This window comes from Arvicola amphibius, chromosome 2 (genome assembly GCF_903992535.2).
Source record: "Arvicola amphibius chromosome 2, mArvAmp1.2, whole genome shotgun sequence".
NCBI lineage: Eukaryota > Metazoa > Chordata > Mammalia > Rodentia > Cricetidae > Arvicola > Arvicola amphibius.
Window position 1 is genome coordinate 123,077,044 of NC_052048.2, and position 27,151 is coordinate 123,104,194.

The 27,151-nt window shown below is 42.1% G+C and overlaps 1 protein-coding gene across 1 annotated transcript; it reads left to right on the top strand.

The window, feature by feature from the left end:
* Nucleotides 1-8,421: 8,421 nt before the first annotated feature.
* On the top strand, nt 8,422-26,758 carry Sult6b1 (sulfotransferase family 6B member 1). The gene is made up of 7 exons (XM_038320768.1): nt 8,422-8,620; nt 9,926-10,038; nt 15,626-15,715; nt 18,364-18,490; nt 22,448-22,542; nt 23,067-23,223; nt 26,436-26,758. The coding sequence occupies exons 1-7, from the start codon at nt 8,422-8,424 to the stop codon at nt 26,564-26,566; spliced, it is 912 nt and encodes a 303-aa protein (XP_038176696.1). The 3' UTR covers nt 26,567-26,758.
* The last annotated feature ends 393 nt before the right edge of the window (nt 26,759-27,151 follow it).

Below are 27,151 nucleotides of genomic sequence, written 5' to 3' on the forward strand. Positions count from 1 at the left end.
TGTCGTCAGACAGCATCTCGGGCCTGCAGAAAAGCTTCCCTCATCTTCTTGTAACCATCTGTCTGGTGTACCCACCAATGTGTTTTACACTTGCCTTGTGTCATGACTTTCTTTGTCCCTTAAAACTATGGAACTGCTTCCGAGTTGGAACATGGAGTTTGGGTAACCTAAATCTGTGTTCCCAGGCCACTCGGCATGGCTCCAGAATAAATTATCTTATATTCTCTTTAAGATGAGAGCTGCGTGTGTGTGTGTGTGTGTGTGTGTGTGTGTGTGTGTGTGTGTGATGCATGCGTGCGTGTGTGTTGTCGGGGGTTTAAGTTATTTAGAAGACATATTCTTTTTAGAAAAGATTTATTTATTTATTATGTATAGAGTTCTGCCTGCATATATGCTTGCAGGCCAGAAGAGGGCACCAGATCTCATTACAGATGGTTGTGAGCCACCTTGTGATTAACCCAAAATTGAACTCAGGACCTCTGGAAGAGCAGACAGCGATCTTAACCTCAGACATTTCTCCGGTCCTAGGTAAGTATTCTTAATTCATTATTAAGAACCCCCATACCTTAGAGACACTGCACGCATCACCCATAGTGCCTTAATCAGCTCCCTCCTCCCTACACAGACATCTGAGATGTAGAACCCAAACCCTGCTTTCTATTTTCTTGCCAATTTTCACAATAAAAGTAAATATACCAGCAGCTGGGAACTAGAAGCAGGAGGGTCATCACCCTGGACTGTATAGTGAAACTGTGTCTCAGAGAAACATGGTAGAAGGAAAATGTCAGGAATCCCAAGGTTGAGGGTAACTGGACAAAAGGAAGAAAAACCAAAGAGAATGTTAAAAATTAATTAGCTACCACACTGAAGCAATTGTCATGCTGAACTATAAAATAATGGAATCACAGACCCGAAATGCACGCATGAATATAGCAACAGATGCAACTGACACAGACTTCAATCTCGTCAAGTGTGATGTGCAATTCACCCAGTTTTCTTTCTTTCTTTTTTTTTTTTTTTGGTTTTTCGAGACAGGGTTTCTCTGCAGCTTTTTTAGAGCCTGGCCTGGAACTAGCTCTTGTAGACCAGGCTGGCCTCGAACTCACAGAGATCTGCCTGCCTCTGCCTCCCGAGTGCTGGGATTAAAGGCGTGCACCACCACCGCCCGGCTTCACCCAGTTTTCTATGTTTTACCAAAAGAATAAATGTCTTTCCAGTAGTTCCAAAAAAAAAGTAAATATAGTCCCTTAGCCGTTATTATTATATTCTAGTCTCTTTGGTGCGGGAAAGTACTCTGCAGGCTATCAAAAGAGAAATGTGGACACCAACCCAGCCACAAAAACATTTGATCTACAATCTGCCCTACCTGCAAAATGTACTCGGGCAACCCGAGGTGCAGAACTTGTGGGAGTGGGCAACCAACATCAGATTTAACTTAAGGCCCAATCCACAAGAGGGAGCCCATGCCTGATACTGCTTGGGTGGCCAGGAACCAGAGAATGGGTAGACCAGAGACCTAGAGTCAACCAAACATGACAGGTTAAAAAAAGAAAGATGAAAGAAAGAAAAAAGAAAGAAAGAATCCCAACGATATTTTACTATATTTATTGATTGCTGCTTTGTTCTGTAGCCATCAAAGAGGCTTCCTCTAGCAGATAGGAACAGATGTATAGGAGCCAGCCATTATGTGGAGAGGGAATCTAAATTGGTGGTCTCCATTGGGTTCCTCCTCTCAGAGACCAGGATACCTCAGGGAAAAGAGGAAGGAAAGATTGTAGGAGTCAGAGGGTTTGGAGGACATCAGGCAAATGTGGTCCACTCAATCAACTAAGCAGGGCTCCTATGGGCTCACAGAGACCGAAGCAGCAAACATGGAGGTCTGCAGGGGTCTACAAGGTCCACTGCATATATGTGTAGCTGTTCTGCTTGGTGTTTTGTGGAACTCCTAACAGTGGGAGCAGGACTGTCCTTGACTTTTTTCCTGCTCTTGTGACTCTTTCCATCATGTTGGGTTGCCTTGTCCAGCCTTGGTGTAAAGACTTTGCCTTGCTTTATTGTATTTTGTTTTGTCATGTTTGATTGTTATCTCTTGAAGGCCTGTTTTTTTCTGGAAGGAGATATATAGAGGGAGTTGATTTAGGGGAGAGAGAAGGTGAGGAGATGCTGGGAGGGTGGAGATAGGGGACACTGTGGTTGGGAGAAGAACCTATTTTCAATTAAAAAAGTAAATATAGTCCCTTAGCTGTGATCATTGTTATTATTATATTATTGATTATGATGGAGAGACTGGTCTGTGGTTAAGAGCACTTTCAGCTCCTCCAGAGGATGGCAGTTTGGTCCCTAGCACCCACATAAGGCTGCTTACAGCCACCATTAACTCTAGCTCCAGGAGATCTGTAGCCCTCTTCTGGCCACCACAGGTACCGCATTCACACACACACACACACACACACTAATAAATAAATAATAAGGATTATGTGTGTGCGCATGTGTGTGTATGTGAGTGTGTGCATGTGTGTGTATGTGTGAGTGTGCATGTGTGAATGCAGATGCCAGCCAGTGCCCATGGAGGCCAAAACATCAGTACTGGGGACTGAACTGTTGTCCTCTGGAAGAGCAACCATCACTCTTAACCACCGAGCCATCTCTCTAGCTCCCGCTGATATTAACCTCCAACATGGCATTGACAATACCTCAGAGAAAACAACGTAAACAAAAATGATGACGGAAGATTGCCCAGCAAAAAGGAGAGAGGCGGTAAAGCTTTCTGCTTCATTTGTTGAGAATGGGTGAAAGTTTTCCAAGATGAAAATTTGAAAAGGCACCATGTAGCTGCACATGCTCCCAAATTCAGTGTGCAACCAGGACAGAAAATTCAGTGTGCAACCAGGATAGCAACATGAGGGCAGAGAGCATGGCTGGAAAAGGTTGCTTTCCCAACACAAAATGTTTGAAAAGTCTCAGCTCAGATTCTATAGTAACAAAGCAATAGTGTGGTGGCATACTGTAGAGCAAGAGAGTCAGAACTGCTTCCTGATGCTGATTTTCTTGATCAGGGCTTGCAGAATGCTGCAAATACATGCCCTGAAAAAATGATGACTCTCAAATCTGTTCATCTCCCTAGAATACAGCCAGGCCAGTTAAAGAAATTTGAAAATCTATCCAAGGAAGTCAGAAAAATAGAAGTACTTGCTTTAGATTTAATCATGGGCAATGGATGACATCACTGATGGTGCAAGAATGACTTCTGGGGGTTTGAATAAGAATGGCCCTCATAGGCTCCTGTATTTGTTTGCTTAGTCACCAGGGAGTGGAACTGTCTGAAAGGACTACAAGGGTGAGGAGGAAGTGTGTCGCTGGGTAGAATCTGAAGTTTCAAAGGACTACACCAGGCCCAGTCTCTTTCTCTCTGCCTGTGAATCAGGATGTAGAACTCTCAGCATCTCCTCGAGCTGCATGTCCGTCTGTGTGCCACCATGATCCCTACCATGAAAATAATAGATTAACCTCTGAAACTGTGAGCAAACCCCCAAGTAAATGCTTTCTTTCATAGGAGTTGCCTTTGTCATGGTGTCTCTTCACAGCAATAGGACAGTGACTAAGACATGGCTCAACCTGCCATTTTATTAGTGGTCCTTGTGAAAACTGCAATGTCATTCAAAAATTCAGTGTCCTTAAAAGGCACAACTAAATCAAGAAACTTATAGGAAGCAGTAAAACATATGCTAAACCCATTTTCTTTGTCCATTGTCACCAGATCTGTTGTAGCTGCTGCTCCATTAATGGTTGGTAAAAGAGAGAGACACATTTGGGTTTTTGTCTGTTTTGTTTCTGTCGATACAGGATTTTTCTGTGTAGCTTTGGAGCCTATCCTGTAAACTCAAATTGGCCTCAAATTCACAGAGATTTGCCTGCCTCTGCCTCCTGAGTACTGGGATTAAAGGTGTGCACCACCACTGCCCAGCTGAAAGACATATTTGTAAAAGATAATAGAAGATGATACAAATGCCACTCTGAACTCACATTTAATGAAGTATCATCAAGAAATTTTTATGCACAAAGGCATTACAAATGTATGTTATGCAAATCGTCAAAACCGTGGATTCTATAAAGGATGGGCAATTAAAATCCTTAGTAGTCCTGGAAATTCTTTTAAAACATGGATGCTGACTAGAGAAACATCATTGACTTTCCAGAAATCAGATGACTAAGTTAAAGCCAAATGATACAAAGCAATTTTATTATTTGAGACATGTTATCAAGTTGTTTATGGTCTCAACACTGAATTTATGCCCAAACTTGATGATGAAAACTACCATACAGATTTAGCATTCTTAGTGAATTTTATCCATCATTTAAATGGGTTATATTGTCTTTAAAGTGAAACCCAACTTATTAATACAGCGTCTCAAATCATGACAAGATTTCAAATGGAGGTGAAATTATGATACTCTCAAATGAAGACAAACAATTTTGTGTCTTTTGACACATTGACCTACCAGGGCCCATTGTCAACAGCAAAAATTATGTAGCTTATTTATTTCATAGAATAATTTGAGGAGATGGAGAGAAAGCTAAGCAATTTAGAGTACTTGTTTCTTTTGCAAAGGACCTGGGTTCAATTCCCAGCACCCGCGTGGTAGCTCATAACTATCTGTAACTCTATTTCCAGGTGACCCTGTACTCTCTTCTGACCTCCAAGGGCACCAAGCACACATGTGGTGCACATGCATAGATGCAGTCAAAACATTCAAACACATGAAATAAAATAAATAAAAAATCAAAGAATGTAAAGCAGATTTATTTTGATAAATTTGATAAATAATATTTTGGTAAATTTCCAACTCTGTTTCCAGTCAGTGTAGATATGTTGCCTGCCAATTCCAAACAGACTGCATAGAACTGCAGCCAGCCACCCAACTTAAGAAAAAATTTGACTGTTTCTTTTCTAGACTTTTCAGGTCTTGTCTTCCAGGAAACACGAATCTCTCACTTCAAAGTCACAGCGCACCCTTTTCTTCACTTCTACCACACCTACAGTTGTGAGCAACTGTTTTCAAAAGTGAATCAAATAAGTGAAATTGGGAAACACTTTGAGAGCTCACTGAGAATGGTAACCACTTCCATCCAACCACATATAGATGCAGTAGGATCTCAAATGCAATGTCAGATAGTCCCCAATATGACTGCTCTGTGTTGCCCTCTTTTATAGCAATAAAAAAATCAGTAGGTTCATTCTCTTTATTGGTGATCCCAAATGATACCCACTGAACAGTTTTGAGACTCTCTGAATGAGGTGATGCATATTTAGGATCCTTTTGTGAGGATATTTTTGCTTATCTGTGGTGACTGACGTCGTGAAGATTAAACACAGTAGTTTTTTAAAGTTCACTAGCTTTCATTAGCATTTGTCTATTTGTGTGACCCATGACAATTCTTTGTCCATTGTGACCCAGAGAAGCCAAAAGGTTGGACTCCTCTCTAAAGGATGGGCATACCCCTGCTCTAAAGGGTCACTCTGCAAATGGAAGAAGGACTTCAAGAGTCTCTAAGGTTTAGTCCTAGGCCACATCAGAAAATAGTTCATTCGCTGTAAAAGAAAGAAAAAAAAAAAAAAGAATCAAGCAACAAATGAAAGGCCTTCATCAGAAAGAAGCCCTAGCCCTAGAAAGGATAAGAGGAGACTCCTACTTACCTGCCTTAAAAGACAGCCATGAGGCCAGCCTGCTTGCATGAGCCCCATGCTACTCCATCCCTGCTTTGCTTATTTTCTCTTATTTCAATCACTCGTTCTTTTTTTATTTTTCTCACTTGAGGAATAGACACCTATAGCCTAGATGAAGACAGGAAAGAGAACTTGATTTAGGGGATGATTTGGGAAAACAAGAGGGACCTTTAAATATGCCATCAGTGTATCTATATCCCGGAACCTGAGTGACAGGACACAGTCTAGGAGAAACTAAGAATTAGCTGACTTTCCACATTGCCTGCCTGTGCCCCATCCATCCCCCATCCCCTCTCCCATACTCAGATCCTCCTATAACCACATGTATCAGTGTCAGTGGGATCTGGACCATGGTCCTCCTCAATGCTTTATTTACCAAGAAACAAGCAAACAAGACCGTGCTTAAATCAGTCTTGAATTCTAACCTGAGGCCAACAAAGACTGCCTGTAATGTGAGCGCTAATCCCACTGAGCAGATGGGCAGGCCATTCAGCCAGTTCCTCTTTTCTTTCTTGAGAGGCAGATTCTTAATTACACCTTCCCAACCACGGTGAAAAATCATCCTGTTATTATGTAATACGATGACTTCAAGTGGTAATCACATATGAAAAACATAAGAACATTAAGATACTCATAATTCTGATTCTATCTTTTCACAAACTTCTAAAATGAATACTCAGAAATGTAATCAAATCCAGATTCCCCATTCCTAGCTAGGAATTCTCCATGGTCAGTTCTTTGCCCTTTAAAAAATGGATGCCATTCTCCTCTCCTGCTCATCTAATGAATACTTAAATTAAGCACTTAGCTTTCATGGTAAACAAACCAAAAAAGGGAAATTTAAATATAGCTCTGGGCCAAGTGGTGGTGGCACATGCCTTTAATCCTAGCACTCAGAAGGCAGAGGCAGGTGAATCCCTGTGAGTTCGAGGCCAGCCTGGTCTACAAGAGCTAGTTCCAGGACAGCTAGGACTGTTACACAAAGAAACCCTGCCTCAAAAAACCAATACATACATACATACATACATACATACATACATACATACATATATATATGTATGTATGTATTGGTATATACATATATATTTGGATAAAATACAAAATCAGTCACTACTCATATTATTCCACAGTTTTTCTCTTCCTCAGACATCGTATGACAACAAACAACATTTTCATAGCACACGTCTGTGCTCGTTCTAACTCACTAGACCCGTCACCTTCCGCTAATGCTCCACCGAGGGGCTGGGCTCCTCCTCACCCTTAATGCTATCTATTTTCAGTTCGCTCAAAAATCTTATGACCTTCTTCATCAAAATTAAAAATTGTTACAAGAGGGGCTGGAGAGATGGCTCAGAGGTTAAGAGCATTGCCTGCTCTTCCAAAGGTCCTGAGTTCAATTCCCAGCAACCACATGGTGGCTCACAACTATCTGTAATGGGATCTGGTACCCTCTTCTGGCCAGTGGGCATACACGCAGACAGAATATTGTATACATAACAAATAAATAAATATTTTAAAAAAAATTGTTACAAGAGCAGTTCCTTTTACCTGACAAATCATCCGGCCCCGCCCTTCTTGTCGTTATTATATACTTTCTCCATCGAGGACTCTCATCACAACTAGAAGCCGACAATGGTCTTGTTTGTACTAGCAAACACTTAAAGGAAATTTGCAATTTATCAAATATTAATCGTGTAACTGGAATCCCCTAATGATCCACAGGATCATGCTATTGTGAAACGGCACTGTTAAGTATTTAAATGGCAAATTTTAAAAACAAAAAGGGGGTGTATATACCCACTAAGTCCTCACCTACTATGCTACATTTAGCCATGCTAAGTTTTATTTTATTTTATTTTTGCTTTAAAGGATAATGCAACTTCTCCTGCCCAAAAAGCGTTTTTCCCTAAAGGAGACAAAACCTAAAGTATATGTTTAATGGAAAGACTTGGAAACTAACCAACAGAAAGGGCCAGATGCTCTTCTAGCCTCAGGGTGAGGTTACGCTTGTCTTTCCAGAAGTGAACGGAGTCCCAGATGGCTCCTGCTTGATGCATCTGACCAGGACACATCCCAGAGACCACTGTCCACAGGAAGTGCCTGAAGATGTACAGTGAGCCCATCAAGAGGAGATGTACCTAGAGATAGCTCTGCTGAGTTCTCCCCTCCAAAGCTCTTCTTTTCTGACCCATAGCTGTATTGCCAAATGAGTGAAGATGAGATTCACAAATCATTTCAGTAATAAATCACAAAACCCAGCCCAATATTCAACAAATAGGGCTTTAACCACTTAACTAAATTGCCCTGTGGTTTCATTGTCACGCTAAGTGGGATGTGTTTGGAAAACTGCCAATCAAAAGCAAACCAGAAGGCTTATTCCAACAATTTCTCATAGAAAATTCAATGTCTGGTTTTATTAAATATCTACTTGGTAGATATTTAATGTCTATTAATCTTCTGTTAGGAGATTTTGCTCTTTTTCTTCTATTGAGTGGGATGTCCACTGTAACACGATCGGCATCTGTGATAGCAGTCCCTGAAGCCAAGCCTGTCTGCACCTGTGGCTCACCTTTTGTGAGGGCGGGATACACAAACAGGATGAAGGAATGGATGAGAACCGGGTGATAGATTTCCATGCGCCTGGGAAGGACTATTAAAGACAACCACTGTAGCGGGTGACACCGCAGGGAGCCAGCATGGCTGACAAGTCCAAGTTTATCGAGTACATTGATGATGCTTTAGAAAAATCTAAAGAAACGGCGCTATCTCACTTGTTTTTCACCTTCCAGGGGATTCCCTACCCAGTTACCATGTGCACCTCGGAAACTTTCCGAGCTTTGGACACCTTTGAAGCGAGAAGCGATGACATCGTGCTAGCGTCCTACCCGAAATGTGGTAAAGAGCATCTTTTCCCGTGACAGCATTCTGTGTTAGTTAGGTAGGGGAGGGTGCAAGGTGAAGGTGGGAAGAAGGAGCCTCGTCTCGCATGGAACTCGCTGGAAATCAGCAGCAGCAGGGGAGGGCGGAGAGCGAGACAGCAAAGCACATGCGTTGTAAAGTCAACAACTGAAAACTTGAAAAAAACAAAACAAAAACAAAAATCCAGTAGGCTGGAGGAAGAGGTATGGCACGTGGGCGGAGGGAGGATCGGCAGTGCCAGAATAACAAAATGTGAATATTTTTGACAGACAGCAGAAACATGCCATTTCTGTCATGTATGTAATAATTTCCATGTGCTGGACTTCTTTTCAGGATCAAACATCAATCCTTTTGTTTCTCAAACCTGTTTTGTAAAATCCATCATCAACGGAGAATAAGAGATTAAGAATCTAATTTACTGTATTTTATATCATATGTTTTGTTGTTGTTGTTGTTGTTGATTTGGATTTTTGTTGTTTGCTTTAATTTTGAGGTTCAGGGTGGCCTAGAACTCAGTCTTCTGCATCAGCCTCTAACATGCTCGGTTGCAGGTGTGAGCCATTCCATCTACTTCAGCTTCTTTTGCTTCTTTCAACTGCTGCTTATTAAAGCCCATTTCATTTAACACGTTCTCTTCTCTTATTCAGTGCTGGGATCTACTCCTATAGATCAATTCAGGGTGAAATAAATTATAGAAGACAGATACTTCTCTAGCACAACATTCTTCAAGGAGCATATTCTGTGTGCAAATCATACCTGCGCTTGATGTGGAGGCGAACATCAGTATCTCAATCAACCTTCAGGGGGTTGAGGCAGGTGGTTCGTAAGTTAGAAACCACTGTGGGGTACAGTGCAAAACCCTGCCTCAAAAACAAAAATGGAGGTGGAGGGAGATAGGGAAAGGGAAGAGGGCAAAAGGTGAATTTTAAAAAACTTAAAAATTTCTCAGTACTAAGGAGGCAAAGACAGGTGATCTACAGAGCAAGTTCCAGAGCAGCCAGAGTTACTATACAGAAAAATACTGTTTCAAAAAGCCAAAACCAAAACAAAACAAAAACAAAAAACCCCTAAAAATATTAAATTCCATGTTAATATACATAAATGCTCTTTTCTCCAAAATTACTTATTTCCACAGCTAGAGTTCTTTCTAACTCTAAAGAAGTGAGTGTGCACGCCATGGAATAATTGAAAATTTTAAATTTCCTCTTCTACACGCTAAAGTGATATGTCTTTATTGGTAAGACTCCTTAATGGCTTTCTATTTTCTGTCTTTTCTTTCAGGTTCAAACTGGATTCTCCACATTGTCAGTGAATTAATATTTGCTGTTTCTAAAAAGAAATACACATGCCCGGAATTTCCAGTGCTTGAGTGTGGAGACGCAGAAAAATATCAGGTTAGTACAAACAGTCTTTTGACTTCAGTGAATGAGCCCAGGGAGACTTTTCCTCTGGAGCCATCACCTCTGAGGTCAGCAAGTATTAACATCATGCTAAAACAACGATCCCTGAAGCCAGTTCTTGCTTGCCTACCACATCCTCAGTCCTCTTCTGGTATTATCTTATTTTCTTACAAAAAAGCCTAATCACCATTTCACAGAAGATGAAGCTGCCATCCTTGCCTGAGATTAAGGAGATAATAAATGGCAGAGCCAAAATTTGAATCCAAGCTGTCTGATTCGAGTTCCGAAAGAATTTAATATATGGCCATCCTTACTAGTAGTAGCAATATTCTTAACTTGGGGGGCAAGTAATCCGAGAACACCCAGGAAATGAACTAAAGCCAAAAGATACCGGTCTGGGTAGGATGCAAGGCAGAACCCCATCTTCACTACTAAGACATTTTTAATTTCCTTATCTTAATTGCGGCTTCTGTGAATGTGAGCAGCGAGGAGATGGTCAAGTCTGGGGGTTCAAAGAGCCACACAGAGCACGTAGTTACCATCACTCCCTTTCCCAGCAGCACTGGCTGGGACGCCAGTGTTCAGGAGTAAGGGCAAGAGGGAGAGTCTGCCTTGGGTCCTTGTGTTTAGACCACAGGGAGAAGATGGACCAGTCTCTCCTGAGCCCTAGGTATGTCAGAATGTGGAAAGGAGGGGAAGCTGGACCCAGGGGAACCCACCACTGCAGAAAAACATTCGGATGTGTTTACCACCAAGTCTGTCCCGGAGCAGACGGAAGAAACACACTGGGTGGGAACTTTCGGGAACAGCTTCTAGGAATGACCACACAGTCCACATGATTGACAAACACAAACTTCAAAGTTCCTTAGGTAGAAAGAAGGGAGCCCGTTTCCATGGGCTGGGGGAAGTAGCAGAAAAAGGCAGTTTGAAGGACAGCTGTTTGAGGACTTGATGCTGAGCGGGAGGCAAGCACTAAATCCTGATCCAGGCTGGCGTCCAGGGCACCTGGTGAGGAGGAAAGAGAGCTCAGCAGCCACATTAAGGCCCAGGGTCCCACACTTGGGAGAGTGGTCCATGCTCGAGTATATCTGATGGAGGCTCAGACAGAACAGGCTCAGGCTTCGGGGCCAGAAGAATAGACATCAGCTTAAAGATTTTGCTGAGCGAAGAGACAGGACACCTAGAGAAAAGCCAATAGCCGTCGCATAGCCTTGCTCATAGAGACCGTTTAACATTGCCTAAAGACGTGATGCCAACAAGTGACCAGCTTTCTTTTTTTTAATCTTTTAAATTTTTTTGAAAAAGAAAACAAGCTATCTTTTTTCATTATACATACCAATCAAGTGACCAGCTTTCTAACCTATACTTTTAAATCCTATTACATCACAGCCTAGAATCCTTTTTACTTTATTTGCCAATGTTATTACCTACCTTCAATATAAACAGCTTGTTTTATGTTTGAAACAGGATTTGGACTGTCGACTTGCATGTTTTCCCATTACACATGGGATTGTTTCTCCATGATAGTATATTTAATTTCAAACAAATTATCTTAAATAAAAGTACATTAGCAGAAACCATTTGTAAGGGGGGGGGGTGCCCTGTGATGCTGCACAGAGCTTTGATTCTTTGTCAAGATTTTGTTTTTCAAGCAGGATCTCATGTAGCCCAAGCTTTCCTCAAATTCCCATTGTAGCCAAGGCTGAGCTTAAGCTTCTGGCTCCCTTGCCTCTGCCCTCCAAGTGCTGGAGGTATGTTCCAGGCATGTTTTCAGGCATGTTCCAGGCATGTTCCACTACTTTCCCAGTTGCCAACCAAGATTGGTGAAGTGTCAGAACTGACTGTGGACTTGAGTGTCCTTGGGACAAGGTATGTGAAGCCACCTGTTGCCAGGGGCTCTTTCTAGAACCATCCCCTTTCCGTCTTTGCCAGCTGTGAAAGGAAAGGTATGCTTTCTTGTTAGGGAAAATTCCAGCTGTAGAGAAAAAACATAAATGACGTTTGCAGCCAGGGCATTCTCGAAGAATCTAACTCCACTTTAAATATTCTCTAAAGAGGGCCTGGAGAATTGGCTCAGAGGTTAAAGGCACTCGCTGCTATTTAAGGGGACTGAGTTTTGTTCCCAGCACTTAATTGGTAGCTCATGACCATTCCAGAGTATCTAACACCGTCTCCTGCCTCTGTAGGCACCAGACATACGCATGTTACACATACACACGTGCAGGCAAGACACTCATACACATAAAATTTTAATCATTTTGTTTTTAATTAATTAATTTTATTTATAGTATGAGTGTTTTGCCTGCACCATGTACATGCCTAGTGCCTGTGGAAGTCAGAAGAGGGCATCAGATCTCCTGGAACTGAAGTTATGGATGGCTCAAAGCCACCACTGTGTGGATGCTCGAAATTGAAGCCCTCTACAGGGGCAAGAAATGTCTAAACCACCAAGACATCTAGGCTGAAGGTTAATTCAGAACAAACCATTTTCAGTGCGTGTGTGTGTGTTCCTTCCTGCAGAATGAAGCATAATTGTTTTCTTGTAACATAGATCACGAAGCCCCCACTGACTAGCTCCAGAATTACCAGAAAATCTTTTTTTTAATATTTATTTATTTGTTTATTATGTATACAATATTCTGTCTGAGTGTATTCCTGCAGGCCAGAAGAGGGCACCAGACTTCATAACAGATGGTTGTGAGCCGCCATGTGGTTGCCGGGAATTGAACTCAGGACCTTTGGAAGAGCAGGCAATGCTCTTAACCGCTGAGCCATCTCTCCAGCCCACCAGAAAATCTTTTAACTCTGTCTTAGGTTCTCATAACTGCAGTCTACCAGAAGTGTTTAATTTTTTTAGTCAGACACTTTAGGGACAAATTTCTATTTCAGTTACAATTTAATTGTGTCTACTTTTTAATTTTTTGGGGGGATTTATTTATATTTATTTTATGTGCATTGGTGTTTTGCCTGCATGTGTCTGTGTGAGGGTGCCAGATCCCCTGGAACTGGAGCCACAGTTGTGAGCTTTCAGAGAGGTGCTGGGAATTAAACCTGGGCCCTCTGAAAGAGCAGCCAGTGCTCTTAACTGCTAAGCCATCTCTCCACCCCAACTGTGTCTCCCCTTTTAACTGCAATATGTCTTTTATTTTAAACAGAAATCAGTGAGAGAATAAGTTTAAGTTAATAGTGACTTAGTTTACAGACAACTTCCCTGAAAAATCGCCACACTGACATCCAAAGCTTGCATTCCCACCAGCAATGCAGAAGTGTTCCCTTTTCCACACAACCTCTCCAGCGTAAGTTGTCATCAGAGTTTTTGATCTTGGCCATTCTTACAGATGTAAGATGGAATCTCAAAGTTGTTTTGATTTGCATTTCTCTGATGACTAAGGATGTTGAGCATTTCCTTAAGTGTCTTTCAGCCATTTTAGATTCCTCTGTTGAGAGTTATCTGTTTTGGTCTGTACTTCATTTTTTTATTGGATTATGTGTTCTTTTGGTGCCCAATTCTTGAGTTCTTTGTATATTTTGGAGACCAGACCTCTGTCTGATGTGGGGTTAGGCTGCCATTTTGTTTTGTTGACCGTGTCCTTTGCTTTACAGAAGCTTTTCAGTTTCAGGAGGTCCCATTTATTAATTGTTTCTCTCAGTGTCTGTGCTGCTGGGGTTCTATTTAGGAAGTGGTCCCCTGTGCCAATGTGTTCTCAAGTGTACTTCCCACTTTCTCTTCTATGAGGTTCAGTGTGGCTGGCTTTATGTTGAGGTCTTTGGTCCATTTGGACTTGACAGACGCCTTCCCTGTAAGACACATTCAAGCATCTCTGCAGCAGCCCTATGTACAACTGGTCTTCATGTGGCCTGCGGCTCAGCTGCATTACCCATTGATTTGAATAAAGTGCTGTGTATCTAGTTCTGAGACAATTGCACTCTCCTCTAGGCTGTGCCTCTAATCCTCCTAGTAACTTTGTCATTCTGTATGAGTCCCTTGTGTGACCCGGGGCCACGCGATGGAGGAGGAACAGTACGCTATCACTTAATCTGAAAATAACCATCTATTTGATGTTGTACAAAGCACCTGAAACCTCAAAGCCTAACTCTAATCTCTAAAACAGAGGCTCCAATGTCTGCCTGGAAACACCGCTGTGAATGGATGTAACATTATTTCAGATGCCACCAAAGACAGTCTAGTGCCCCTCAGACATCATCACCACTGATCACTACTTGGATGCATATTGTTGATTAATTTTTTAATTTTTCAAAGTCTTGATTTATGTTCTCTTGTTTGACTTGATATCTCCATAGCTTTTTTTTTTTACAGAATTAGCTACAAATTCCTGAATATTATTTTATCCCTGGAATTTTAACATAACTTATGAAACTTTGTGTGATCTCTTCAAACATGGAACTAATGGAAATGAAGTCTTGCCCTCCAAATAAAAATTATTAATAAATTAAGGTTATAAAGAATATAAATTAAAAACCCTTCACTATTAAAGAGTATTTGTTTTTCAGACAGGGTCTCTTGCGGCCTAGAATTCACTGTTTGCATAGCCTGCTTTGAATACATGTCCTTCCTGCCTCATCCTTCCTAGTACATATATAACCATGCCTTGAGGTGGCCGTAAAACTTTGTTCTTTTTAGTCATTGGTGGAAATAGATAACAGAAAAATAATCAGTTATTCTGTTCCTCAAGTGGACAAACATTTTATAAATCATATCTCAGATATTTAGGTGACCCGGGACTTCAGATTCTGTTGGGACATTTGGTTGTATGGTACCCCTTTAATCCCAGCACTCAGGAGGCAGAGGCAGCAAGCTCTTTGAGTTGGAGGCTGACCTGGTCTACAAAGCAAGTTCTAAGGCAGTCAGAGCTATGCAAAGAAACCCTGTCTCAGGGGAAAACTGTATCTAGGGGCTAGAAAGGTGTCTCAGGGGGTTAGAACCTTTGCTGCGCAAGAACAAGGAGCTGAGTTTAGATCTCAGACTCCACATAAAAAGCCAGGTGCTCCCATAATTCCATTGCTGTAGGTCACGGGGACAAGAAAACTGCTAGGCTTTTTGGCTGTCAACCTAGATTCATGTTCAGCCAGAGACTGTCTCAAAGGAATAGTGTGAGCACTGCTACAGTAGGCCCCCAGGGCCTTCCTCTGGCCGCTGAGGTACATGTACAAACACATACATGCAAACATACACATTCCACACTCACAGATATACAGTGCTTGCATGAGAGTACACACACACACACATACATCCACACACTTAGACATGCACTATTTCATACACATATTCTCTCATAGACACACATCCACTCAGGCATACCCTCTCACACACATTCACACACTCTCAGACATGCTCTCACACACTCTCTTATATATACTCACACACACTCTTAAGAACACACAGTCGTGCACACGCATTCTCTCTCACACTCTCTCACACACTCTCAGAAGACTCTCTCACATAATTCTCTCATGCATATTTGTTCACATACCCTCTCACATGCACACTTACACACACACACTCTCTCTCACACACACACACATATTCACACACACTCACCTGATTGTGCGTATTTTGTAGAGAATGAAGCTGTTTCCTTCACCAAGGATTCTGACAACTCACCTCCACTACGACAAACTACCTCAGTCTGTCTTCAAGAGCAAAGCCAAGGTAAGTGAATTGAAACATATTAAAAGATTTATTTTCGTTTTGCATATATATGTGTTGCCTGCATGTATGTATGTGTATCTGTTATCCCAGATCTGCAAAGTCCCCCAAAACCAGCGATGAGACCGAGTCCTGTATGGAAAAGCAAATAACCTTTATTCTACACAAGTTTGCAAACTCGGACTCTCCGTCTGCCCAATGATCGGAATAACTGGAGAGCCCCAAGCTCAGTTAGGGTTGGGTTTTTATAGTAGCAAAGGTGGGGATGAGGGATTTCTAAGGTTCAGGACCCCAGATTGGCTGACATTTGTCTAGGGGTGTCCTGGTGAGTGTGCTGGCAGGTGGTACTATCTACAATGGTTGGAACATTAGGAATTTCCTTTGGATGGTGGTGCCTGGGTAATCGCAGTTTGTGGCCTTTCTTGGAACCAGGCATTGCCTTAGAGTAAACTACTGAGCCTCAGGCCCCTACCGACCTTGTCATGACTGGGTCCTCATATCGTGTGTGTGCTGAGGTTGAAACTTTCATGTCCACATATCATGTGTGCTGAGGTTGAAACGCTCATGTATACGTACAGGCCATCATTTTATTTCTCTGGATTTTGTTCGCTTGTTTTGTCTCAACCTCGATTTTTGGCAGTGTTAGAGATCAAAGCCAGAGCCTCACAGGTACTAAGCAAGAACTCTACCACTGAGCTAGTCAGCCCTGTTGTTACCGGCTTTTGGTGTGATGAGCTTGCTCATACTCATGGAATTTGAATGTGTGAAATGCATAATGTAGTATTTCTTTTGTTGTTTCTTTTTTCCGATGTTTTTTGCTGTGGCTGCATACAAGCCAAATGCACTTCAATTTGTATAGAAAGCATATGTAGAAAGAAATGTATAGTTTATAGTCATCAGTTTTACAATTTATAGACTTCAAAATCTCACTGCTTTTAAAGAATATAGTCTCATAAAATTAGCACTATTTTTTCTGTTGCAATCTGCAAACATGTTATTTCTGAATTTCCCATATAATAATAATAGTCATCAGACAGAATTGCTGTTGCTTTGGCTACCCTTACCATTTGCTTACAAATCTAGCACCAGGAGTGGCAAGGCAGGCCTGCAGCCCCAGCACTCAGTCATACTTTGCTCTTATTTATTCATCTTCCCCACTCCTCCCACCCTTCTGCCCCCACTCTTCTGGGTCCCCTTCTGCCTTCATATCACACGTATTCCCTTCTCCCCCTTCCCTTGAGATCTCTTGTTCCTTTTCATGGTCTGCCTTCTATTTTCATGATCTACACACACACACACACACACACACACACACACACACACACACACACACACATTCTGCGTATATGAGCTCCTCCTTTTGAGACTGCCAGGTAAGGAGAAACAGGCCAAAGCTCCAAAAGCCCTTGATGAGCAGGCTCAGCAGCACTGACTTGTTTCCAAAGGACTAGTGCTGCCTGCCCCCTGCTGGTTTCAGCGTCCACTTTCGTGGACTTTTATTCTAGTCCAGAAACTTACCCAGTGGAGGATCACCTTCCCCTGTTTTTCAGAAATCCTCTTGACTTTTGCCTGTTTCTTCATATCTGGCTTCTGCTGTGAAGGCGAACCCTAACCCAATCCAAACCAACCCCCGCCTCCTCCACACAGCAAGGGGCTCCCGCCTCGAAGGGATTAGACACAAACCACACCCAAACACCTGTTTTCACAGAGCGATCTTTATTAAGTAAGTTTATGTCGCTACTCACTTACTCGGGCAGAAAAACAGCAGCAAATGCCCTTGCAAGTGTAATTTTTAAGACAAGAAAAGGGGAGGTCTGTGTTAGAATGGGCTAGGATGCAGTGGTCTATTTTGAATGGTCATGCTAATTAGGTGAACCAAAGGGGACTTTTGATTGCTGGACTTTAGTACTCTGATAGCTGGATTTTAAGTAGGCAGTCTCAGAAGGAGAAAGTGGCCAAATAAGGGAAGAGAACTTCGTGGCTAGCTTTAGAAATATAGCCTAATGGTTTATTGAGGTAGAGAGAAACGTGGGAGACGGACAAGGCTCCAGATCCATAGGCTCAGAGTGGGCTAGTGTCACTCGAGCATGCTCAGTTGTGTCTAGGAATTGAAACCGGAAGTGTCTGGAGTCTTGCTTTCACACGGAACACTCAGGCACTCTCCGACAATCCCTTGGTCCTCTCGCACCGTCCCTTGGTCGCCTTGGGATTCAGTTTGATCTTTCCAGTGCTCATTTCACAATTTTCATTCAGAGGCCACAACTGACGTTGGAGAAGAAAGCCGTGGAAATGGGAGGTCCCACTCCGTCTGCATTCCCAGACTCGCGCCTCTACCTCTAGTACTCATGACCCTTGAGACTGACTGGTCTACGATTATCTGGGGTTTTACCTTTTGCTCTCTGAGACTGTGCTTGTCAAATTGCTCTGCTGTGCCTTTTAGTATCTCCTGCGCCTGCCCTTTGTAGTCCGTTTAGACCATATCGTCATTATTAGCTAAGGTCCCCTGCAGTGTCCCAGATTTTCCCCAACTGTGTTTTCCCACTGTCCCTCTTGCACTCTGTATTGACACAATTGCGAAGTTATTCATCCTCTCCCTTTTCCAAAGTGCAATATACTAAGCTGCATAAATTAACTTCGCTTTTGTTCCCTAGATATTGGTGCTATTTCGAAACCCTAAGGATACAGCGGTGTCTTTTTTTCATTTTCATAACGATGTCCCGGATATTCCAAGCTATACCTCCTGGGATGAATTCTTCAGACAGTTCATGAAGGGACAAGGTAAGCTTGTTAATAAAAGAATTTTTCCTTCGACAGACGAACACATAACTTTGAAAACATAAAGGTAAAGAAGATTTAGGAAGATCTTGGGACCAAAAGGTTGCATTTAAATGAGGTTTTAGGCAGCACCGCCAAGCAATTCCATGCGTCAAGCAATTCCAATGCACCTTTGGTTTCAAAGATACTCCAGACTGTGCAGAGATCTCTAAATACCACTCATGTTGTGGTGATCCCCACCATAAAATTATTTTTATTCCTACTTCAGAACTGTAATTTTGCTGCTGTTATGAAGCATAACGTAAATATGTGATATTTCTGATGGTCTTGGGTAAGCTGGGTGAAAGGGTCTTTCAGCCCCCAAACGGTGACCGCCAGGTTGAGAGCCACTGCCCTGGAGAGTTCAGTTGTTGGACCGTGACTACTAAGTGGTCACAGGACAGATTCAAAAGAGAGATCTTATTTAAGAGTCATGTAGAAAAGTATTTCTGGTTAGTTTCCTTTAAGCCACGGTATTACACGGTGTCAAAAAAAAACAAGGAAGATAAAAAGCAAAACCCATAAAGTTGTATAACTACACCTAAGACATTTTTGTTAGATTATGTAAACATCTTATCTCCAGTTATCAATAACTGCTTGATGGAGGAGGGTCATCTGTCTATGTGTTACTTTCATTGGTTAATAAAGAAACTGCCTGGCCCTTTGATAGGACAGAAAATTAGGTAGGCGGAGTAAACAGAAGAGAATGCTGGGAAGAAGGCAATGAGGCAGACGCCATGATTCTTCGACCAGAGACAGATGTAGGCTAAAATCTTTCCTGGTAAGCCACCACCTCGTGGTGCTACACAGATTAATAGAAATGGGTTAATCAAGATGTGAGAGTTAGCCAGTAAGAGGCTAGAGCTAATGGGCCAAGCAATGCTTAAATGAATACAATTTGTGTGTTGTTATTTCAGGTGTAAAGCTAGCCGTGTGGGACCCGGGCAAGAACGCAGCCCTGCCATTACAACTACTATTTTAAATTATTTATTTTCATTCTTTGATAATGTCATATGTTTATAATAAATTTTAGCTTTCTCTCTCCCCATTACCTTGTATTATTCTCCCTGCTTTTCTTTTCCCATTGAAATCTTTCTTTCTTTAACAATTCCCCTTCCTCCTCCCTGTCTTGTTTTATTTAGGTGTGACTTGCTGAGTTTAAACAGGATTGCTGTTTTAGTTTTTTTTTTTTCTGTCACTCTGTTAAAGTAAACACCATGTCCAGGATTGCTTATAGAAGGAGTTTGTCAGGAGGTGGTGGCACATGCCTTTAATCCTGGGAGGCAGAGGCAGGAGAATCTCTGAGTCTGAGGCCAATGTGGTCTATAGAGTGAGTTCCAGGATATCAAGGGCTACACAGAGAGACCCTAAACAAACAAATGAACGAACGAACAAACAAACAAATAAAGGGGTTTATTCAGGCTTACAGTTCCAGAAGAATGAGTTCATGATGACAGAGGAGCAGCGTGGTGGCTGCAGCTGGAAGCTGAGAGATCCCATTAATCTTCAAGCATAAGTAGAGGGAGGGAACAGGAAATGGCCTGCGGCTTTGAAGCATCAAGGCCCGCCCCTAGTGACACACTTCCTCAGCAAGGCCACATCTCCTAAATCTACCCAAAGAGAGCCACTGGGACCAAGTATCCAAATATCTTAGCCTACAGAGGACATTTTATTCCAACTACCAGTTACTTACACAAGCATGGGTGGGAGGTTATATAAGGGAGCGAGGGTAGTTATACCACAGAAGAAAGCGGCACTCACCCCCCACCCACCATTATTAACTATTAAGTCTCTCACTGAGTTATGAGGCCTTGTGAGCGTTTCCACCTTTCATGATGAAATAATAACGATTAATTTCCTACTTTTGCTGCTTCTTCAGATACTAATTTAGGTTTGTAATAGCCATGCTTTCCCTTAAGACTCATGACCAACTGGAGTAAGGCCTACTGTATAGCTAAGAACACTAACAAGATGTTCAATTGCTAATTGCCCCACTTGCTTAAGGGGCAGAGAGCCTACGTCCATGAGTACCGGTGGCCAGAGGTATGTAAGCATCTCCTTTAAATAGTGGCTAAATTACCCTAGAGGGCACAGTATAGTCTGCTCTCTCTAAGAGAACATGTTACATAACAGTTTCTCTGAGAATAAATTAATAAAGCTGAGAGTCCCTCTCGGAGGCAGTGAAAACCCGGAGACCTGACCAGCTGCCTGAAAGAAGCAGAAGCCAGCTAAGCTGCCTGGAAGAGTTTTAGACCTTAGTCACTTGAAAAGGGCACGCTCCCACCTGCTGAGCTGCCTGCAGGCTATGCTCTGTGCTCCAGGTGTCCTAGCTTTTGTGAGCTGTCACCCTTGAGCCTTGATGGTACAGCATTCTTTGAGTCACTTCTGCTCCTGTAAGTAACCCCTCACCCATACTTCTGTGAGTAACCCCAATGAAATTCATGGTACAGCAAGTTGGACTTTGGTGGTGTCCATACTTTGGTCTGCTGTGAGCTCCCTATCTAGGATGCGTAGACGTTTGCCTCTCCCCAGGGAAAGTTTTGCTACACAAAACTGCTTCTCTATGCTGATTTTAAAAATTGCTGCATTTAAAATGGGTCCCATGTTTTGCTACATAGACACATAGTGAAATGATTACTAAAGTCAAGCATGTCTGTCCGTCATGTCACACAGCCGCGTCTCTGGGTGTAGAGAAGGAATCACATGTATTTGCTGTTCCCTTAGCAACCAATATTTCATTATACAATTCAGTATTCATAACAACAGTCCTTATGCTGCGCTAGATCTAGAAGTCTAGGTCACTACACTTCTCAACTCAGTACTCCAAAATACCGAAGATGTAGCTTTGACTTCCATCTACCCATTTCCTTCCTTCCCCATCCCTTCCCATCCCTGCTTTCTGTATGTAGTCAACCTTTTAAAAGGGTCCACATGTAGCTGAGACCAAACAGTGTTTTGTCTTCTTCCTTATTTTAGCTAGCATGATGCCTCCGAGGTTCACGTAAATGTCATACATGCCAGCATCTCTGTTTTAATATCCCACGTTGTACACATACACCACAGTTTGTAAAGGCCACTTTGAAAGGTGTTTGATGCAGCAGAAGCCACAGCATTCTACATACATGGACGCTGCATACAGTATGGGCTCCCTAGAAAAGGTTAATATTGGTCTGAGTCACACCAGCAAGGCAAACCCATTAGGAGACACTTATGAAGCATTGCTCAGCATGTCTCCATTCGTCTAGAAACACTTCACGGAGACCTGTGGAGTCAGGCGGGGTAAACCCATCACACGGCTCCATATACTTAACATGAAGGAACATTCAACAATGATGTTTGGTACTTGCGGGACAATCTAAAGAATCGTCCCCACTGCATTCATTCTTTCTGCCTCCTTATTTGATTGGCAATAAGATGTGGCAGTGATAACTTGGACAGGATTTCTTCTGTGCAAGATTCTTCCATTCAGCTTCAGAGCAGCTTCCATTCATAGCATATTGTGGATGCTATGTCATCAGCTGTCTCAGCCCCTGCCGCTGTAACTCCCAGCAGTGATGGACTGTGTTCTTGAATTGCAAACCAAAATAAACTTTTTTTTGAATAAGTTGCTTTGGTCAGAGCATTTTATCACAGCAACAGAAGGGAAACTCAGACACATGCACTTTGTCTGAGCTATCTTGCCCCCTCTCCCCGTTCTCAGGAATGTCTTATAGCTCTGGCCAGATCATTTTCATAACTTGCTCAGAAAATGTTCAAGAAAGGAAGACATGGATAGAAATGGACAGTGAGACTGGCGCATGCCACCTCTTTGGAGGCAGATTTGTAATAGGCATAATCTCCTTTGAACACATACCCATACGTTTGTATCTATTTTCCTCAGTTATGTAGTTACTTTAAAAGCTTTTTTTCCTTTGATTTTAGTTTCTTGGGGAAGCTATTTTGATTTTGCTATGAATTGGAACAAATATATTGATGATGGAAATGTTAAGTTCATATTATATGAAGATCTGAAAGAGGTAAGATTATGGTCATTGATATTCAAGGGCAATATTTATTAGTGACCACAACACAGAGCATATACTTAGGATGCCTGATCATGTGAACAAATAGCATATTCAATATTTAAAATTTTAGATACATAATACAAAACTAGAAGTCCACTACTATACAGAAAGGCTTAGTTTGTTTCCTTAGCAAATTAAATAATGATTGCAGATTAATAACTGGTCTCTTTCCCTTTGTGATGGACAGTCCATGTTAGCAATGGAAGAAACAATAGTTGGGGCTCAGTTAATTTAACCAAACCTGCATTTGGTTGTGAGTTGAATTAGGGAGACTTACCTTCCTCATTCAGGCTGGAGAAGAAATTTGCTCAGCCCAGGAATGGGTACAAGGACTTCAGAGGGCTGTGCTACATATCACTCTTTCTCAAAAATTAAATGAATGGATGAATAAATAAATGAAGACTGATTTAAGAAAAACGTTGCCCCAGCAAACCCCACTGAAAGATGTTTATCTTTTCAAATATTTTTGCTTTCAGAATCTGGTTGTTGGAATAAAACAAATCTCTGAATTCCTTGGCTTCTCTCTAACTGACGAGCAAATACAAACTATCTCAGCCCGGTGCACCTTCCAAACAATGCGGGAAAACTCTCAGGAGACGCATGGCGCTATTGGCCCCTTCCTGTTCCGCAAAGGTAAAGCGGCTTTCATTTGTGGGGTGTTGTGTCAGCCCCACACTGAGCAGAAAAGCCAAACCACGGTGTCTGAAACAAGATAGGGTGTTGTCTTTTTCCCCTTTAATAAGAATTCAGGACAGGGGGAGCCTGGAGCTGTAATTGGTGGCTGTCCTCCGTCCTTTACGCACTAAGTGCCCGGTGATGGCAAAGCAGCAGCTGGAGCCCCAGCAGTCAAGACTCAGGTGGGAAAGGGAGACAGCAGAGGAAGAATCCTGTACATAGCTAATCCGCCCCTTCTGGAGCGTTCCACCAAGCCTCATTCAGTGGTTGCCTGCGCTCATTCATCATCTCTCCCAACAGCAGTACTGGGAAATGTAGTTTTCTTATTGAAGCTAGGTGCATTGTTACTCACTGAAAGTCAGAATTTTGCTAATACACAAGGAGGAGAAAATGGTCACTAGGTAGGTAATCAGGTATTCACAGACGATTTTACTTTATTTCATTAGAGTATTCTAAGTTCGTATCAAGTTCTATAATTCTATAGGTTAGGACTTTCCACTTTCATTTTATTGAATATTTAATGAAAATATAACAATGTTTAAATTTTTATCACACTTAGTGTGTGTGTGTGTGTGTGTGTGTGTGTGTGTGTGTGTGTGGTGTGTGCGTGCACACACGTGCCATGAAATGCATGGGTGGTTAGAGGACAGATTGTGGAAGTCAGTTTATGTGGGACCTGGAGCTAGAACTCGGGCTGTTAGGCTTGCGGGCAAGCGCCTACATCTGCCCAGTCACCTCATTAGCCCTATAACAAGACTTAAAGGCAGCGTAGGGAACAGCAAGGATGAGCACAGCTAATGTGGGAACTGACTGCATACTGACCGGAAGACTGGGTTAGAGTTAGCATTTATAACAAAAGGAAACAAAAGATTTACTTTTGTGATGTAGGAAAAAAAGCTTAAGTCCCAGGACCTTGCCTTTCCGTTGTCATACTTCAGGATTTGAGCCGAGTCTACTTCCTTCTGTTAATTTTTTGACTGATCTATCTTAAATATCCAGTATGAGTAGAAGATGAAATAGGAACCTGGCTGTAGCTGGATTCCTGCATAACCCTGCTTCTTATGCCTTGTTCAGGAGGGGAGCTAGAACCTTTCCACACATTGTTCATCAATGTTATTCGGAATAGAAAACTCCTACAATGAAGTAAATCTGATGTTCCCTGTAGAGCATCCAGAAGGCTGGGGAATATGGAAGGGCATGAAAATAAAACACAAGTCATTTACAGACGTCATCAAAGGTTTACACTTCTCCCGCCGGAGTCAGGATTCACTTTTTGACACGTTCCCTCCCAGCAATTTTCTGCTGAGGACGGTTTTGTCTTGTTTCATATCCTTAATGCATCATAACTATTTTGTCGTGGCAGTAAACCCGTTTCATCAGGACACATTTTGATGCTTGTGCGACATAGAGCTCGCAATTCCAACTGAAAACATTCAAAGATTCCACAGAAAGAAATCATTTATTTTTCATGCATTTGTTTATCTTCTGTGTGTATGTACATTTGTGTGTGAGTATCTATGTACCTTTGAGTGTGTTAAAGTTATCTCGATTCAGGAAATAACCAGGCTAGCTAAAAAATAAACAGTTGTATTTTTATTTATTATAAGGAGAAAAACTCACGAAACAGGAACGAGAAGTCCAAGCTCAGTTGTGCCGCAAAGATAGCGCACCTGGGCCGTGCAAAGCCACACCCTAACTTGGTCCTGCCTCTTAAAGATAATTGGATAACAGGCTTCCCTATCATCAGTGTATATGTACATGTTGGGGGCTCACATGTGCATTGCAAGGTGTGCATGTGGAGACCACTGGAGTTGCATAATGTTGGAGTGGGTGTGGCCTTGTTGGAGGGAGTGTGTCCCTGGGGGTGGGCTTTCAGGGTTCAGAAGCCCAAGCCAGGCCCAGTGGCTCTCCCCTCCTGCTGCCTGCAGATCCAGATGTAGGAGCTGCCATGACCAAGGTGTCTCTTCACAGCAGTTGAGCACACAGACTAAAACTATATATATATACATATATATGTATATATATATATATACATATATATAGATATCATAATTTCTTTGTACGATCAACACTGCTTTCTACCACATGGGTCCCAGAGATCATGCTCAGTTCCCCAGGATTGATACGGTGCTTTAACCCCCTGAGCCATCTCACCAGCCAAAGAAATAACTTACTACATGTCGGAAAAATATTTAAAATTTTATTGAGACAGAGTTTCACTATGTAGCCCAGGCTGACATAGAATTTTCTATGTGACCTGAAATTAACTGAAAAGTATGATTCTCCTGCCTCCACCTCCTGTGTGCTGGAATTACAGGTGCTTGCTACAACTGGCCAAAGTATTAAATTTCTAAGAAGTGTTCAGTGCCTGATAGATAGTTTAACAAAAACCTGAGGTAAAATGTTAACTTCTGAATGTGTGTTTGAGTATTTAAGAGGTATTAGAAAGGGGTAAATGTCATTTAGAAAATGTAAGATTTTAGATCCCAGATGCTATGAGTAGGTTGACAGTAGGCCATTGAGATGAAGTCTTCCTTCCCCCAGGTGGGCAAAGACACCATGTCGCCTGCCACAAGAGCACTGCTGATCTTACAAAAATAATGTGTTATTTCTTTTTTAATACTATTGTTTTAGTCAGTGTGTTCAGCTGCTGTGAAGAGACATCATAATGGTGACAATTCCTATACAATGATGCATTTAACTGAGACTTGCTTACAGTTCCAGAGGGTTAGTCTATGATCTGCATGGAAGGAAGCATGGCAGCATGCAGACAGATGTGGTAGCTGAGAGTTCTGCATCTGGATCTGCAGGCAGCAGGAGGGGAGAGCCACTGGGCCTGGCTTGGGCTTCTGAAACCTGAAAGCCCACCCCCAGTGACACATGCCCTCCAACAAGGCCACACCCACTCCAACAAGGCCACACCCACTCAAACAAGGCCACACCCACTCCAACAAGGGCACCTCCTAATCCTTTCAAATAGTGCCACTCCCTAAGCATTCAAATATACGAACCTCTGCTGGCCATTCTTATTCCAACCACCACAACTCTGCCATGTTAACCTTTCAAAGTGAACCACTGAAATAACAAAAGATAAAATTGGATAGCATACAGGTTAAAGTTAAGAAATATCCTAACATATGCCTGAGTCTTTTGTGCTCTCTGTGTTATAGGTGAAGTTGGTGATTGGAAAAATTTGTTTAATGAAACTCAGAGCCAGGAAATGGATGAAAGATTCAAAGCGTGTTTAGCCGGCACTTCCCTTGGAGCCAAGCTGAAGTATGAGTCACATTGCCTGGCTTGATTCTGGCCAAGCTGGCTGACCTACATATTTTCTTTTCCCTAATAATAATTGGATTTATATAATTAAATAATAATTCAATTAAATAGTCACACAATGACAGTCAAGTAACACGTAATTCTGAATAGTGAGGAAGTTAACGGCTGAAGTTTTTGAGCTCAAATTAAAGTTTGTCCTCTTTGTGAAGAACTGGAACATTGTTGTCTGTGTGTTATTCTAGGGTTGGACTCACTCAAAATGGGCTTCCAAATGCTATACATTTTCTTAAGCTTTTCTCATTAGGAAATTTCTCATTATGGATCAAATATTTTTAGTAGTTACCTCAGACGTATTGGTGGGTGAAGTTCCGTTCTGACTCTGCATTGACATCAGGTTAACATGGCATAAGATGAGCAGCTCCAATGTGATTCGAGATAAATGCATCTTCATCTACTCTGGCATGCCATGCCCACAGGTCCCTGGATGTGCTTTCCTCAGGCGTCCATGTAGTTCTTCTTACTACATTCTTTAGTCATGTGGAACTAATAAAAGAATATAGAGAATGTTCTAGAAAGATTATCCTCTCTGGCACTTCTCAAGCATCCTACC

What these genes read in the sequence shown, in the direction of transcription:
- Sult6b1 (XM_038320768.1), top strand. Translation starts at nt 8,422, where the DNA reads ATGGCTGACAAGTCCAAGTTTATCGAGTACATTGATGATGCTTTAGAA. An exon ending in TATATGAAGATCTGAAAGAG is followed by an intron (nt 22,543 to 23,066) that starts GTAAGATTATGG and finishes TTTTGCTTTCAG; the next exon opens with AATCTGGTTGTTGGAATAAA. An exon ending in CCCCTTCCTGTTCCGCAAAG is followed by an intron (nt 23,224 to 26,435) that starts GTAAAGCGGCTT and finishes TCTGTGTTATAG; the next exon opens with GTGAAGTTGGTGATTGGAAA.